This window comes from Chrysemys picta, chromosome 12, assembly GCF_011386835.1.
Source record: "Chrysemys picta bellii isolate R12L10 chromosome 12, ASM1138683v2, whole genome shotgun sequence".
NCBI lineage: Eukaryota > Metazoa > Chordata > Testudines > Emydidae > Chrysemys > Chrysemys picta.
In genome coordinates, this window is record NC_088802.1 from 9,816,039 (window position 1) to 9,828,764 (window position 12,726).

General features: G+C 50.9%; 1 protein-coding gene across 1 annotated transcript in view; it reads right to left on the reverse strand.

Moving 5' to 3' along the window:
• Positions 1–1,151: 1,151 nt before the first annotated feature.
• The window catches only part of LOC101948742 (zinc finger protein RFP-like), a 1,201,957-nt gene continuing 1,190,382 nt past the window's right edge, over positions 1,152–12,726 (reverse strand). Inside the window, exons 2-8 of the mRNA XM_065564673.1 lie at positions 11,149–11,244; positions 10,039–10,269; positions 9,688–9,710; positions 8,647–8,762; positions 6,477–6,536; positions 5,899–5,958; positions 1,152–4,364 (exon numbers count right to left, since the gene is read on the reverse strand). Coding sequence (XP_065420745.1) covers positions 3,847–4,364; positions 5,899–5,958; positions 6,477–6,536; positions 8,647–8,762; positions 9,688–9,710; positions 10,039–10,080 — 819 coding nt within the window. The 5' untranslated portion in view covers positions 10,081–10,269; positions 11,149–11,244 and the 3' untranslated portion in view covers positions 1,152–3,846. The remainder of the gene's footprint in view (positions 4,365–5,898; positions 5,959–6,476; positions 6,537–8,646; positions 8,763–9,687; positions 9,711–10,038; positions 10,270–11,148; positions 11,245–12,726) is intronic.

Below are 12,726 nucleotides of genomic sequence, written 5' to 3' on the forward strand. Positions count from 1 at the left end.
CATGTTCCACCTGAGTGAAATGGCTTAAACGACCACTGACTATCCACCGTGGGCAGAGTCTGCTAGGCCTGTATCTCCTGGTTCTGAGGGGGGATCAGCTGCCAACATCCCTGCTCTCCGAGCAGAACAACCTTTCCCCAGGGAAACTTCAGCCCAAACGTGAAGGTAACAGAAATAGCCAAGTGACTCTGTTTACCGGCAGCAAGAGGAGGAGGGGACCGTGTGTGAGACAGAGTAGTAGGCTCTGAAACTGAAAGGAGGGGGAAACCCAGGTCCTTTCCCAAAGGCAATACCCAGGGGCAACAAAAGGTCCCTAAAAGTGTGGGGGGGGGCACTGGGACCCAAAACATCCCCCACCCCTTCCCCTGAGGTCCCACCTTCATGCCACCCCTTCCCCCAAGTCCCTGCCCTCACACCACCCCTTGCCCTGAGGTCCTGCCCCCTCACCATCTCTTCCCCTGGAGGCCCCATCCGCTGTTCACTCTTCTCTGCCCCCTGTACCTCCCCATTGCTCGCCCTTACGGCTGGTAAAAAGCGGAAGGTCATAGCCCTCCCACTTTTAAAAATGATGGCCCCCTGCCCTCCCCGTTCCAGTACCCCTGGCAACACCGTCTGTGGATTCCAGCACCGACCCTGCAATAATCCCGGGGGCGGTGACCAGCCACAGCCCAGGGCAGCAGTCTGGACACCAGGACAGCTACAGGACAGCTACAGGACAGGCTGGGTGTGCAGGGGAATGGCTGACAAACAGAGCACTGCCCTTCATTGGCTTATAGCCTGGAATGGCAACAACAGCAGCCAATCAGAACTGACATGAGGCCAACAGGCCTATAATTACCCAGGTCATCCCCTTTAACCTTTTTAAAAACTGGCACAACATTAGCTGTCTTCTAGAACTTCCCCACTGCTCCACGACTTATTGAAAATCAACATTAACAGTCCAGTGAGCTCCTCGGCTAGCTCTTTTAAAACTCTTGGGTGTGAACCTGCTGATTTAAAAAATGTTTAGCTTTAGTAGCTTCTCTTTGCCATCCTCCAGAAATACTGGAAAGAGTGTTACTATCACTGCATGATGAGACCATATCATCTGATGCGGTAATCAGGAAACGAAATATCATGGCCCAGTTGTCAATAAACACTAATACAGAGAATTAAAGTGAAAACAAACAAGAAGCTTTTAATAAAAAAAGTGTTATTTACAACAAATAAATGTTGGGATTAAAAGGAGCTGAGAGGCACCTTTTAATACCAGAACATATGGGAAAGTGTCCGTGAATTTTAAGACTCGTTTTATTTAAAGGCACAAAAATAACAATTTCCATTAACTAATACAGTGGGTGCCACTTGAGAGCAATCACTGATATTAACAGTTTCTGGTTAATAGCAACATTTGGCAGGGAACCAGTCCCAACCCATTAACTTTAATGGTAAATGGCATTTGGAAACTGCCATTTACCATTAAAGTTATGCTGTGTACATACACAGGTATGCTGTGTATTAACAGCTTTATTAGAAGATAGGTCCTACCAGGAACCAATGGGATGGTTCTGAGGCTGCACAGCTCAGGACTTCTGCATTGAGGCTGGGAGGCAGAGGTGATGTGTGGGAGGGGGCATGTGGGGTCACATGTCCCCCAGATTGTTCGGTCACATGGTGTGGCTGGGCCTTCTCCTTGCAGGCAGCTGAGCATGGGGCAGGGAGAGGCAGAGGCAGGAGAAACAGCTGGAAGCTGCAGAGAGGGGCTGATGCTTTTGGGAGGGGAGCGTGACTTGAGCTGTTCTGGGGTTGTGCCTCCCCCTATCAGCAGACATGGGTCATCTCTGCTGGAAGGGGAGGCTGTGGGCAGGGCAGAAGTGTGGAGGGGGAGGGTTGCACCCTGAATGCACCCCACAGTGTGGGGTTTCCAATAGGGGCTCCCCAATTGAGTGGGGATCCCCAGCCCATTACCTCCTGTGCAGGTGGCAGGTCCCCAGGCACAGGCAGGTTTGCGGGGCTGCCACCAGGGATGGCACATGCCAGTGCTTCCTTCCCTGGCTGCATCCAGCCTTTCGCTTATTGGTACCTGCCAGAGAGTAGCACGTTTTGCTGGGAACCGAGAGTTTGCTAAGATGCAGCATCCACTGTCTATGGAATCAGAAAGCTAAAGTCTCTTTTTCCTTCTTTTGCTTGACCCACTTTGACCCCCCCCTCCCCCCCATTCTCTCCTGTGCCGGTTTCCCATCCCTATTTACTTCTCTGTCTCCCCCCCGCCCCCCTATTATGGATCATTCCCCCTCGGATTCCTCATTCTTTTCCTGAATTTCTCTCTTCCCCTCAGGACTTTTCCTCTGTCTGGATCATTTTGCTTTAGCTCTTTTCATTTTGACTTCCCCCTGGGATGGGCTGTCTACCCCCATCCAAGACCTGAAGGGGTCAAGGTGGCCAGGTGGGCCAATGAACCGCCCAGGCTACCCCTGGAGGTGGAGCCAGGGGGCAGTGATTAAGTAGATGATGTTCAGCTGCAGGGGAAGAGGAGGGGCCTATATAAAGCCAAGGAGCTGAGAGCAGAAAGGGGCTGCAGGGAAGCAGTCTGCAGTCACTCCCGGGGTGGGAGAAGAGATGTGTGTTTGGGGCCATAGAAGCAAGCACCCTACCCCCTGGGAGGAGGGAGTTTGGGCTGGCAAACCCCTAGAGAGGGAGGAGAGCCACAAAGGCAGGAAAGGTTCAGGGGAAAAGCAGTAAGGCAAATGACAGGGTGGGCCTGGGTTCCCCTACCAGCCACTGGCACAAACCAGGCAATGGAGAGCAGATCACCTGGGAAAATTTGCGCTAGAAGACTTTGGTACCCAGGAAGGGGGAGACACGCGTAATGAGCTGGCCGGAGGGCCAAGTTGGGGAGAAGGGGCAGCTGGAGTTGCAGAGACAGGGGGAGACTGCCAGAGGACATCCCAACACCAAAGTGGAGCTATCAGACAGAGGAACCCCTAGCGGTGAGTGGACCCTGTGACAACCCCCCTTTTCCTCCCAATTCTCCATATTATCTTTTACTTTAATTCTTTTCTTCTCTCCCTTCTGCCCTGTCCCTGCCACTCCCATTCCCACAGCCAGTGCCCCCCCACTGCATCTCCTCCCCAGGGCCTCAAAGTCACCCTCTCCAGTCCCTATATCACCCTCCCCATCACTTGGTCTCCCTACCTCAGCTCAGAGGTTCTCAAGCTGCAGCCCAATCAACACACAGCTGAGGCCCATGTGACATCCTCAGGGCCAGGCACAGGGGGAAGGGGTGTGTGTCCGTGTGTGTCCCATATAAGATCTAGAGAGCTGCATAGGTGGCCCATAATGGTAACTAGGTTGAGAACTGCTGGTCCAGAGCCACAGAGCAAGGGACAGATGGGGTGGCTGACCCTGGCAGCAAGGGGATGGGTTTGTCTATGCAGATCACACCCCTCTATAGTTTTGACAGACTAGACACACCGAGACATTGTCACCCTGGCAGCAACAGAGAAAAGGAGCCTGGGGGCTAGGAGAGATGGGAGTCCTCCAGGGTCACAGAGTGGGATGTTTAAGGCTAGAGAAGCTCATTTGATATGCTCTGATCCGATGGGGAGCAAACAGGATCAGACCAATGGTCCATCTAGCCCATATCCTGTCTTCTGACAGTGGCCGATGCTGCAGATGCTTAAGAGGGACCGAACAGGACCATTTCGAGTGATTCATCCCCTGTTGTTCAGTCCCAGCTGCTAGTAGTCAGAGACTTAGGGACACCCGGAGCATGGGGTTGTGTCCCTGCCCATCCTGGCTAATTACCATTGAGGGACCTGTCCTCCCTGAACTTTTGAATTTTTTTTTATTCCCCTTCTCCAGGTCTCAGGGACACAGTCTGAGCTGGGACTCGGTTTCCCAGACCACAAACAAAGGGCGGATTCTCTCCCCAGCAAAAGAGGCCGGCGGGAAAGTGAAGATCAAGGATTTGTTATCGGCATTAAAAAATGCTACTTGCCCCTGTTTGTAGTCCAGATAAACCCAGATCCTCCTGGGGACCCGGCTCAGGGGCAGAGGAGTCAGGGGGTCAGTGAGAGCCCAGTACTGACCCTCCCAGTACTCCATAGCCCAGATCCCCCCCTCAGGATTAAAGGTGATCTCTCCCTTCCTCCCCAGAGACTCTCTGGCCACCCCTACGGCCCAGCCCCCCTGCTCCCCCGCCTCCACCTCCCAGCAATGTCTCCCTGAGGTGAATCCCTCAGTGCCCAGCACGCAGCGCTCGTAATCAAATCTCTTGGTCGTGTTGGGCAGTTTGTTCCATAGGCATCCATATCTCACGGTTTTCCCATCCTCAGACAGGACGAGTTGGGGATGAGCCGTGTCTGGATCCAGAGTCACATTCACTGGGGAGAGAGAATCAGAACGTTAGGGGCAGAGCTCGGCCCTGGGGGAGGCTGGGACCATTTCTCACAGTCCCCAGCAGCCCCATTCTGGCTGGGACAGGCCTGGATCCCAGGGAGCTGCCTCTGTCCTGGGCACCTGAGACTGAGCCGAAATGTCACTGCAGCTCCTCGGTCAATGTAATGGGAACAACTTCTATAGCCTCATTTGTTTTCTCCCCCTGCCGGGGCTGCTCCATTCCCGCTGCAGAGACACAGCAAGGAAGGCAGGAGAAGCTGTTAGCGAAGACCTAGGGAGAGCCGTCAGGCGACCGCTTTGGACCCCAAAGGGAAGTGCCCTCCCCTAAATGTGTCCTCCACTCCCTGGGCAGGGAGCAGAGATGATCTTTTACTTTAATTCTTTTCTTCTCTCCCACTAGGATGATCAGAGGAATGGAAAACCTGTCGTATGAAAGGAGACTGGAGGAGCTCGGGTTGTTTAGTCTGACAAAACGAAGGTTGAGGGGGGATATGATTGCTCTCTTTAAATATATCAGAGGGATAAATACAAGGGAGGGAGAGGAATTATTCCAGCTTAGTACTAATGTGGACACGAGAACGAATGGATATAAACTGGCCGTAGGGAAGTTTAGGCTTGAAATTAGACGAAGGTTTCTGACCGTCAGAGGGGTGAAATATTGGAACGGCCTTCCGAGGGAAACGGTGGGGGCGACGGACCTGTCTGGTTTTAAGATTAAGTTAGACAAGTTTATGGAGGGAATGGTTTAATGGTAAAACATATTAGCTGAGGAATACCAAGCAATGGTAGGTACACAGTATAATGGCTAACAAGGGTCAGGCTGGAGACTCTTGCCTATATGCTCGGGGTCTTACTGATCGCCATATTTGGGGTCGGGAAGGAATTTTCCTCCAGGGTAGATTGGCTGAGGCCCTGGAGGTTTTTCGCCTTCCTCCGCAGCATGGGGCAGGGATCTCTAGCAGGAGGGTCTCTGCCAATTGAAGTCACTAAGACACAGGATTTGGGGACTTCATCAGCAGAGTCAAGGAAAGGGTAGGGACGGTTTTGTGGCCTGCAGCATGCAGGGGGTCAGACCAGATGATCATAATGGTCCCTTCTGACCTTAAAGTCTATGAGTCTATGAAGAGGCCATACAGCACCAGTGAGTAGGACGCAGGAGGCGGCATAGGCTGAGGTAGCTCCATTCCCAGCCCAGAGAGAAGGGGGCATCGTCAGAGGGAGAGCATCCTCCCCCATCCATTAAGTAGTGAACCGCTCCAATGGGACAGCCCAGCCCTGGCCACAGGAAAGGGAGGATGTTGGAGAAGAACCATGGAAAGGATGTGGCAGCCATGAGAGGACAGATCTCGCTACTCATTCCTCTGCATTTAATATGAGAAGCGCACGTCAATAACCATCCAAATGACAGGGGTCAGAGTTAAGGGTGTTGGGAGCATGTGTCTGGTTACTGGTGTGTGGGAGAGTTGCTTCCATGGGATTTCTCTTAAAAGTTGAAGGAAAATCTCCACCAGCACTTACCGTTGATGTGTGATCCCAAATATTTTCCCCTTCCCTGCTCCAGTTCAGATGGCAGAGTGTCTGGAGGGGAAAAGGGGAAAGAGATTAGTTTATGCTGCCTGATTTATAATGCAGCCTCGGGCAACTGCCTCTCTGGCCTGGGCATCTGAGGCTGAGCACGGATGCCTGGCAGTTCCTGCACATGAGTGAATGGGAGTGGCAGCTGCAGAAGTTGCCTCCGTACTTCCTTCCCAGCTGCACCCCGGTCTCTCCACACGTTCCTCTGATTTGAATATTTTAAAAAAATCATTTGAATGTCTATGGAAATCTCAGGGGACAGAGTTAAGGGTATTTGGTTCCTGCTCAGGGACAATGCTTCTGTTCACAGGTGTGTGCATGGACTCAGCATTAAGATTTATGTCCACATTGTTCGTGTGATTTCAGCTTGGGCTCTCCTTAAACCGGATTTTTTTTTTTTTAATATATTTTTAGGGGTGTGTGTTCCATTCTTAATGCTGGTTAGGTTTGTAACAGTGGCGACGCATTCATGAATATATTAATCATATTCACGAAAAGATAATCTCTTTCTGAAAACTCACCCTCTCTCTGTGATCCTAGGCATTTCCATCCTTTTCTCTCCAGCTCCAATGGCAGAGTGTCTGGAGGATAAAGGACAAAAGAGATTTCATACTGTTGTGTTTCTAACACCACCCACACACTTAACTGACATAACCATGTTTTTGATTATATCTGAGAGAGAAAAAGACAGCGGGATGGAGACACACGCAGATCTTTAATAAAAGCTAATCTGAAACCTATTTCTTCTTTCATTCTGGCATCTCAGAACAATGGACCCAACCTCCATTCAGCCTAACAACTATTGTAGGACAAATTATCTATGCCATACGGCAGTGGTTCTCAACCGGGGTCTGCGTACGAGCAGGTATGTCAACTCATCTAGGCATTTGCTTCATTTTACAACAGGCTACATAAAACGCACTGACTGGCGAAGTCAGTACAAACTAAAATTTCATCCAGACAAAATGAGAAAGGAAGCACTTTTTCAGTACTAGTGGCTGTGACACTTCTGTATTTTTATGTCTGGTTTTGTAAGCAAGTCGTTTTTAAACGAGGTGGAACTTGGGGGTAGGCAAGACAAATCAGCATCCTGAAAGGGGTACAGTCGTCTGGAAAAGTTGAGACCCACTTCCATACAGGGCCTAGGACAGAGGAAGAGAGATTTACTGCCCCCTCCCCCCCAATCTGCCCCCTCCCACCCTCCAAACCCCAGTTGATTTGTCTCATTCTCCTTTTGCATTTTGTCAGAACCTAGACCCAGAGCACGGCAAGACTTCAGCATGAATTAAACTTTAGGTGCTTTGGTCTCTTTGACAGCACTGGAACGGTGAGCTTTAGCAGGACCAGGCCCTTCAATTGTAATTTGGGTTTATTTACTCAGCATCTCTACAAAGCTCTCCGCACAATGGGGACCCTCGTGCTCCAAAGACAAATAAAAAGGAAATTGCTTGGTGGATGTGACACCTGAGGCAGGGAGAGGGTTGGCTCACTGAGCTAGATTCACCCCGGCTCCGGCAGAAGGATAGAGAGGAGGCAACGTGTGACTCCTCTAGATTCAGGGACTGGTGCAGATGTAGGCCCCAGCTAGGGAAGTCCTGGGTTCCAGCAAGACCTGGGTCAGTGCCCCTTATGTGGATTGCAAGGGGGCGGAGTGTAAGAGGCACTTTGGCCACACCCTTTAACCCTGACCCACCCCCTCCATCCTCCTCTTACTAACCCCAGGACAGTGCACCTGCAGTCACCGTAAATCAGCCGCTCTCAACCTTTCCAGAGGGCTGTACCCCTTTCAGGGGGCTGATTTGTCTGGCCTACCCCCAAGTGTCACCTCACTTCAAAACGACTCGCTTACAAAACCAGACATAAAAACACAAAAGTGTCACGCTAGTACTGAAACATTGCTGACTGTCTCATTTTTACCATATAATTATAAAATAAATCACTGGGAATATAAATATTGTACTTGCATTTCAGTGTACAGTCCATAGAGCAGTCTAAACAAGTCATTGTCTGTCTGAAATTTTAATTTATACTGACTTCGTTACTGCTTTTTATGTAGCCTATTGTAAAACTAGGCAAATATCTAGATGAGTTGATGTACCCCCGGAAGACCTGTGTGTACCCCCAAGGGTACATGTATCCCTGGTTGAGAGCCACTGCTGTAGAGGATGCACAAAAGGTTCCCTTACTGGGTGGGGTCCCCAGGGTGAGAGGGTTTTACACCTTCCCTCCAGCCTCTTTGCCCCACATGAGGCCAGAGCACAGGGCTGGGCCAGGCCCCAGCTTCAAAAGTGGAACCAGGTCTGAATTTGAATCATTTTGAGTGGAAAAACGTGGCCACTAGGGACCTGTTAGTGGTTTTGTGCACTTGCTGCTCCCACTGACTCAAGCAGCAAGTGTGGATGCCGAGCAGTTCAGGGAAGCGAGCCCTGCAGTTCTGAAGTGGGGCAAGATAAACAAAGGTGCCCACCATTTTTTTGCTCTATTTTTACTTTAATGATCTACTGAAGATCACAGAGTGAATCAGACAGACATCCTGGTGCCTGGGCCCCTGCTACATCTGCTCACTTTGTCTACTTTCCACTGTTCATTGAATAGACAGGATCTCATTGGGCTCTGGTTAATTGGTTCCTATCTCCTCCCACAGTCAGAGGCAACACCTGATTCCCCTCCTAGATCCCCTCTTCTTGATACCTTTGAACTGCCTCAGAGTCTCCATGAAAGCAACATTTTTATGGGACAACACACTGAGTCTCTTTTCCAGTTCAGGAGAAATTTCCACCGGCTGCTGGAACTTCCACTTCTCACACCTGGAGAGAAACAATTTCACATGATTATCTTTCATTTAGCAACTTGTCATAATTTCTTGCTAGTGAAAGCTGCTGCTCTAAGATTGCAAATTCCTCTACTTCTCCCAGCGTCAGAACAGGTGCAACACAGGTCATGGCAACGCCAACGTCTCCCCTAAAGATCACATTATTATATTCTTTGACTTTGGCCTGGAGAGACCAGCTCTGGCAAAAAAAAAAAAAAAAAAAGGGGGGGGAACGTAAGAACGGCCACACTGGGTCAGACTAAACATCCATCTAGCCCAGTCTCCTGTCTTCCAACAGTGGCCAATGCCAGGTGCCCCAGAGGGAATGAACAGAACAGGGAATCAAGTGATCCATCCCCTGTCGCCTATTCCCCGCTTCTGGCAAACAGAGGCTAGAGACACCATCCCTGCCCATCCATGAAGATGAGTCTCCATGGCCAATTCACTCCTTGGCCTCCACGTACTATTTCCCAGATATTTCATGTTGTGTATTTATTTATTTAAGGAACTAGATTGAGCCCCCTACTCCCTTCAAGCCAGTTCATTCCCCCAAAGTTTCCATACACTCCTCCGGCACTAAAGCCTCTTACTGACTGCTGACCTGGTTTGAATTGTACTCCGTGCCCTACAGGTGAAAGGCCCATATTCCATCTCCAGAATCCTGAGGCAGCCAGTCCCCCAGGGATGTGACCTCTTTGGGAAATATTTTATGATAATCTTTCCTACTGAAGAGATAATAGAGTCTGGTGGAAAAGGGTGAGACCCTCAGGATTAAGTTCAGCAGATAAATTTGTATTCAAAATGTGAACTTCCCCCCACGCATTCTGCTGTGGAACCCTGGGAGAAGTGGTGCTAACATGGTCCCCACACCCTTTCCCAGCAGGGTGAAACACAAGGGAGAGTGAGGGAGAGCCACGTACCTGCTTAAGGTGCTTCTGACATCCTAGAGGGGAAAGAGAGAGAGAGAGAGAGAGAGAATGAGAATCTCAGTCCCACCTGATGCGTGCTGGGGATCCCAGGGCAGGGATTTTGCAACTCTGGGAAAAAGAGGCCGTGTCCTGGCCCCAGAGCCCTGGATTCGCTGAGCTCACAGGGCTTTGCCATCTCTAATATTTATGTGTCTGTAACTCAAAGAATAATAATAATTCCTATTCCAGCAATGCACACAAACCGTTACATTGTGCTCTCTGACTACTGGATTCCAATGGACATGATTCAGGAGCTCTCCTGTCCCTGCGCATGGATCGGGGATGTTTTAAACTCAGTCTCACCTGCAGAAATTCACTCGCTGGCTTCTGACACTTCCCCTCCATCTCACGGATCAGCTCACTGAGACGGGAAATCTCCTCGGAGAGTTTGGTGACGTTTTCCTTCTGGATCTTCACAATCTCCTCATCCAGCTTCTCCAGCTGGGCCAGCAGGAGTCGCTCTTGTTCCTCCAGGAACTGCCGCAGTTGCTGAAATTCAGACACAATCTTCTGCCTCTCGGTTTGTGTTTGTTTCTGAATAAAAATAGGGAAAGGGCTGGTCAGGGACACGGATGGAGCCCAGGGTCCTTTCATGGAGTGCTGAGTGTGCAGGAGAGAGAATATATCTGTAAGCTCGAAGATTTCTGACACTTGACTCTGTGTGCTTACTAAGAAGAGGATTCTCTCACACCTGCCCCTCTGTATCTCTTAAAGGGACGTTTCTATGTCTGACATGGTCAGGCTATTGTGTGATCAGTGGCCTCTCAGAATCCAGAGCAACAGAGGCAGGACTAGTCAGCACTACACTGATGGAGAGGCCAGGGGAGGAAAAAGAATCAAACATTTGAACAAGGCAAGACACGGCGGCAGGCTTGGGCAGCCGGCACTGCATGGTGTTGGTGTCAGTTCAGCTTGGGAGGATCTTTGGGAAAGTCATGTGAGCCAGAATTACTCGTGAATTGGAATGGAAGCTTGGATTCTGCAGAGAACGACGTGTTCCTGCCCCAGGGAGAAGATTATCTAACACAGCAATCTGCGATCATGGAGAAACACACACACACACACACACACACACACACACAATAAGGCCACGTCCCCCCGAGGCCACAGCAGAACTTGCCTACAAACAGGCCTCCCACCCAGGAGCAACGGAAGCTTCTTAAAAGTGGGGGGGCCCCACTGGCGCCTGAACTGTGGCACCGCCCCTCTGAGGCCCCAGCCCTTTTCCCCCAAACCCCGTCCTGCCTCTTTTCCCCCCCAAGGCCCTGCCCTTGCACTGCCCCTTCCCCTGAGACCCTGACCCCACGCCACCTCTTCCCCCCCCCCCACTACCCCATTTAAAAGCGGTGGGCCATGGCCCCCTGGTCTCCCGTGTTCTGGCACCAACTCCGGTTCATAACAACAGGCACCTACCAGATACTCCCGGCTTTTCCCCTCTCCAGTCACTTTAAATCCCAGCAGCTTTTCTCTCTCTTCCCTCAGAGTCTTCAAATGGTCCTGGATTTTTTCCTGAAGAAACAAATTATTTGAGTGTTTTTATTGTGTCTGTCTGTGTGTGTAAAGAGAGAGAGAGAGAGAGAGAGAGAGACGAGGGGGGTGGGTGGTTTCCATCCAGACCCCAAGATTCTTGTAGCTGACTGTTGGTCCGAATAGGTTTATAACATCAGGGCACCAAGGAAAAGAAACCTCATTAACGGAGACTGGGAGGGTGTCCTATTCAGCCTCTTTGGAATTATTTGTCCTCTTCCTGCCCTGAGTTAAACCAGCAGGAAACTGGGAGTCGCATGGCGGTGAATCAATGAACCTGTTTTTGAGCAGGTTTAACTAACAAAGGGACACAAATCCCAGAAGCCACCTGGGCTTGAAATATGGGCTGGGGTTCTCCAAGAAGCCCAACTCCCAATTGAATTTCAGCCCTGAATCCCTGGGGACATAGGCTCTCACTGCATGGGTGTTCCAGGGCTGGAGCATCCACGGGGAAAAAATGGTGGGTGCAGCTCCCCCCTCCGCCCCAGTGCTTCCTGCCTGCTGGCAGGCCCCATGGATCAGCACCTCCCCCTCCCTCCCAGCATCTCCTGCCCGCTGCAATAAACTGTTTCAAAGCCTTCAGGAGGCTAGGAAGGAGGAGGGAGGAGCAAGGACAAGGTATGCTTAGGGGCAGGAAGAGGCGGGTTGGGCCTTGGGCGAAGGGCTGGAATAGGGGCAGGGTGTGGGGCAGAGCTGGGGGTCAAGCACCCCCCGGCACTTTGGAAAGTCGGTGCCTGTGGATTGGACAGAACTGGTCTGAGCACTAGGGCAAACCCCATTAGATGTGCTGATTTTTATTAAGCGCCACTGGAGTTTGCCCTAGTGTTGTCCAAAACCCTTTCAGTGGCAGTGCCCTCCGGGTAGCTACCCCACAGCCAACAGCAAAGTGCCCAGAAGCAGTGGATTCTGGGAGGTTTGTTAATTTAGACACTGAGGGAGAGCAGCAGAAGACTAATGGAACCATTCTGGCTAGTTGTTCAGACCCAGGGGTTAGGGCAACATGGGAGTTCAGAATCCCAGTGGGAAACCTCCTCTCCCTGCTGGGCCTGGGCCCTTTACCAAGGTGACTTTCCCTCCTAATGACCATACTTTATCACTGCTGGGGTGGCAGCGTGGTCTAGTGGTTAGAGCTATAGACTGGGTCTGGGGAGACCTGGCTTTTATTCCCAGCTCTGCCACTGAGCTACTGGTGACATTGCACCAGTCACATCCTGCCTCAGTTTCCCCGCCTATCCTTTGTCTATTTAGGCTGTAACCTGCTCAGGGCAGGGATTGTCCCTCACTGTGTTTTGTGCGGGGCCCAACACCATCGAGATCAGATCTTGTTTGATGTCTGTGAGGGCTACTGCGATGCAAACAGTCATAACAAATGCTACGATACAAATCAGTAACAACCACAGCTTGTAACTTCCCCTTCTCCAGTCTGACGGCAGCACCCTCACATACACGGACCGCTCCCTCCTG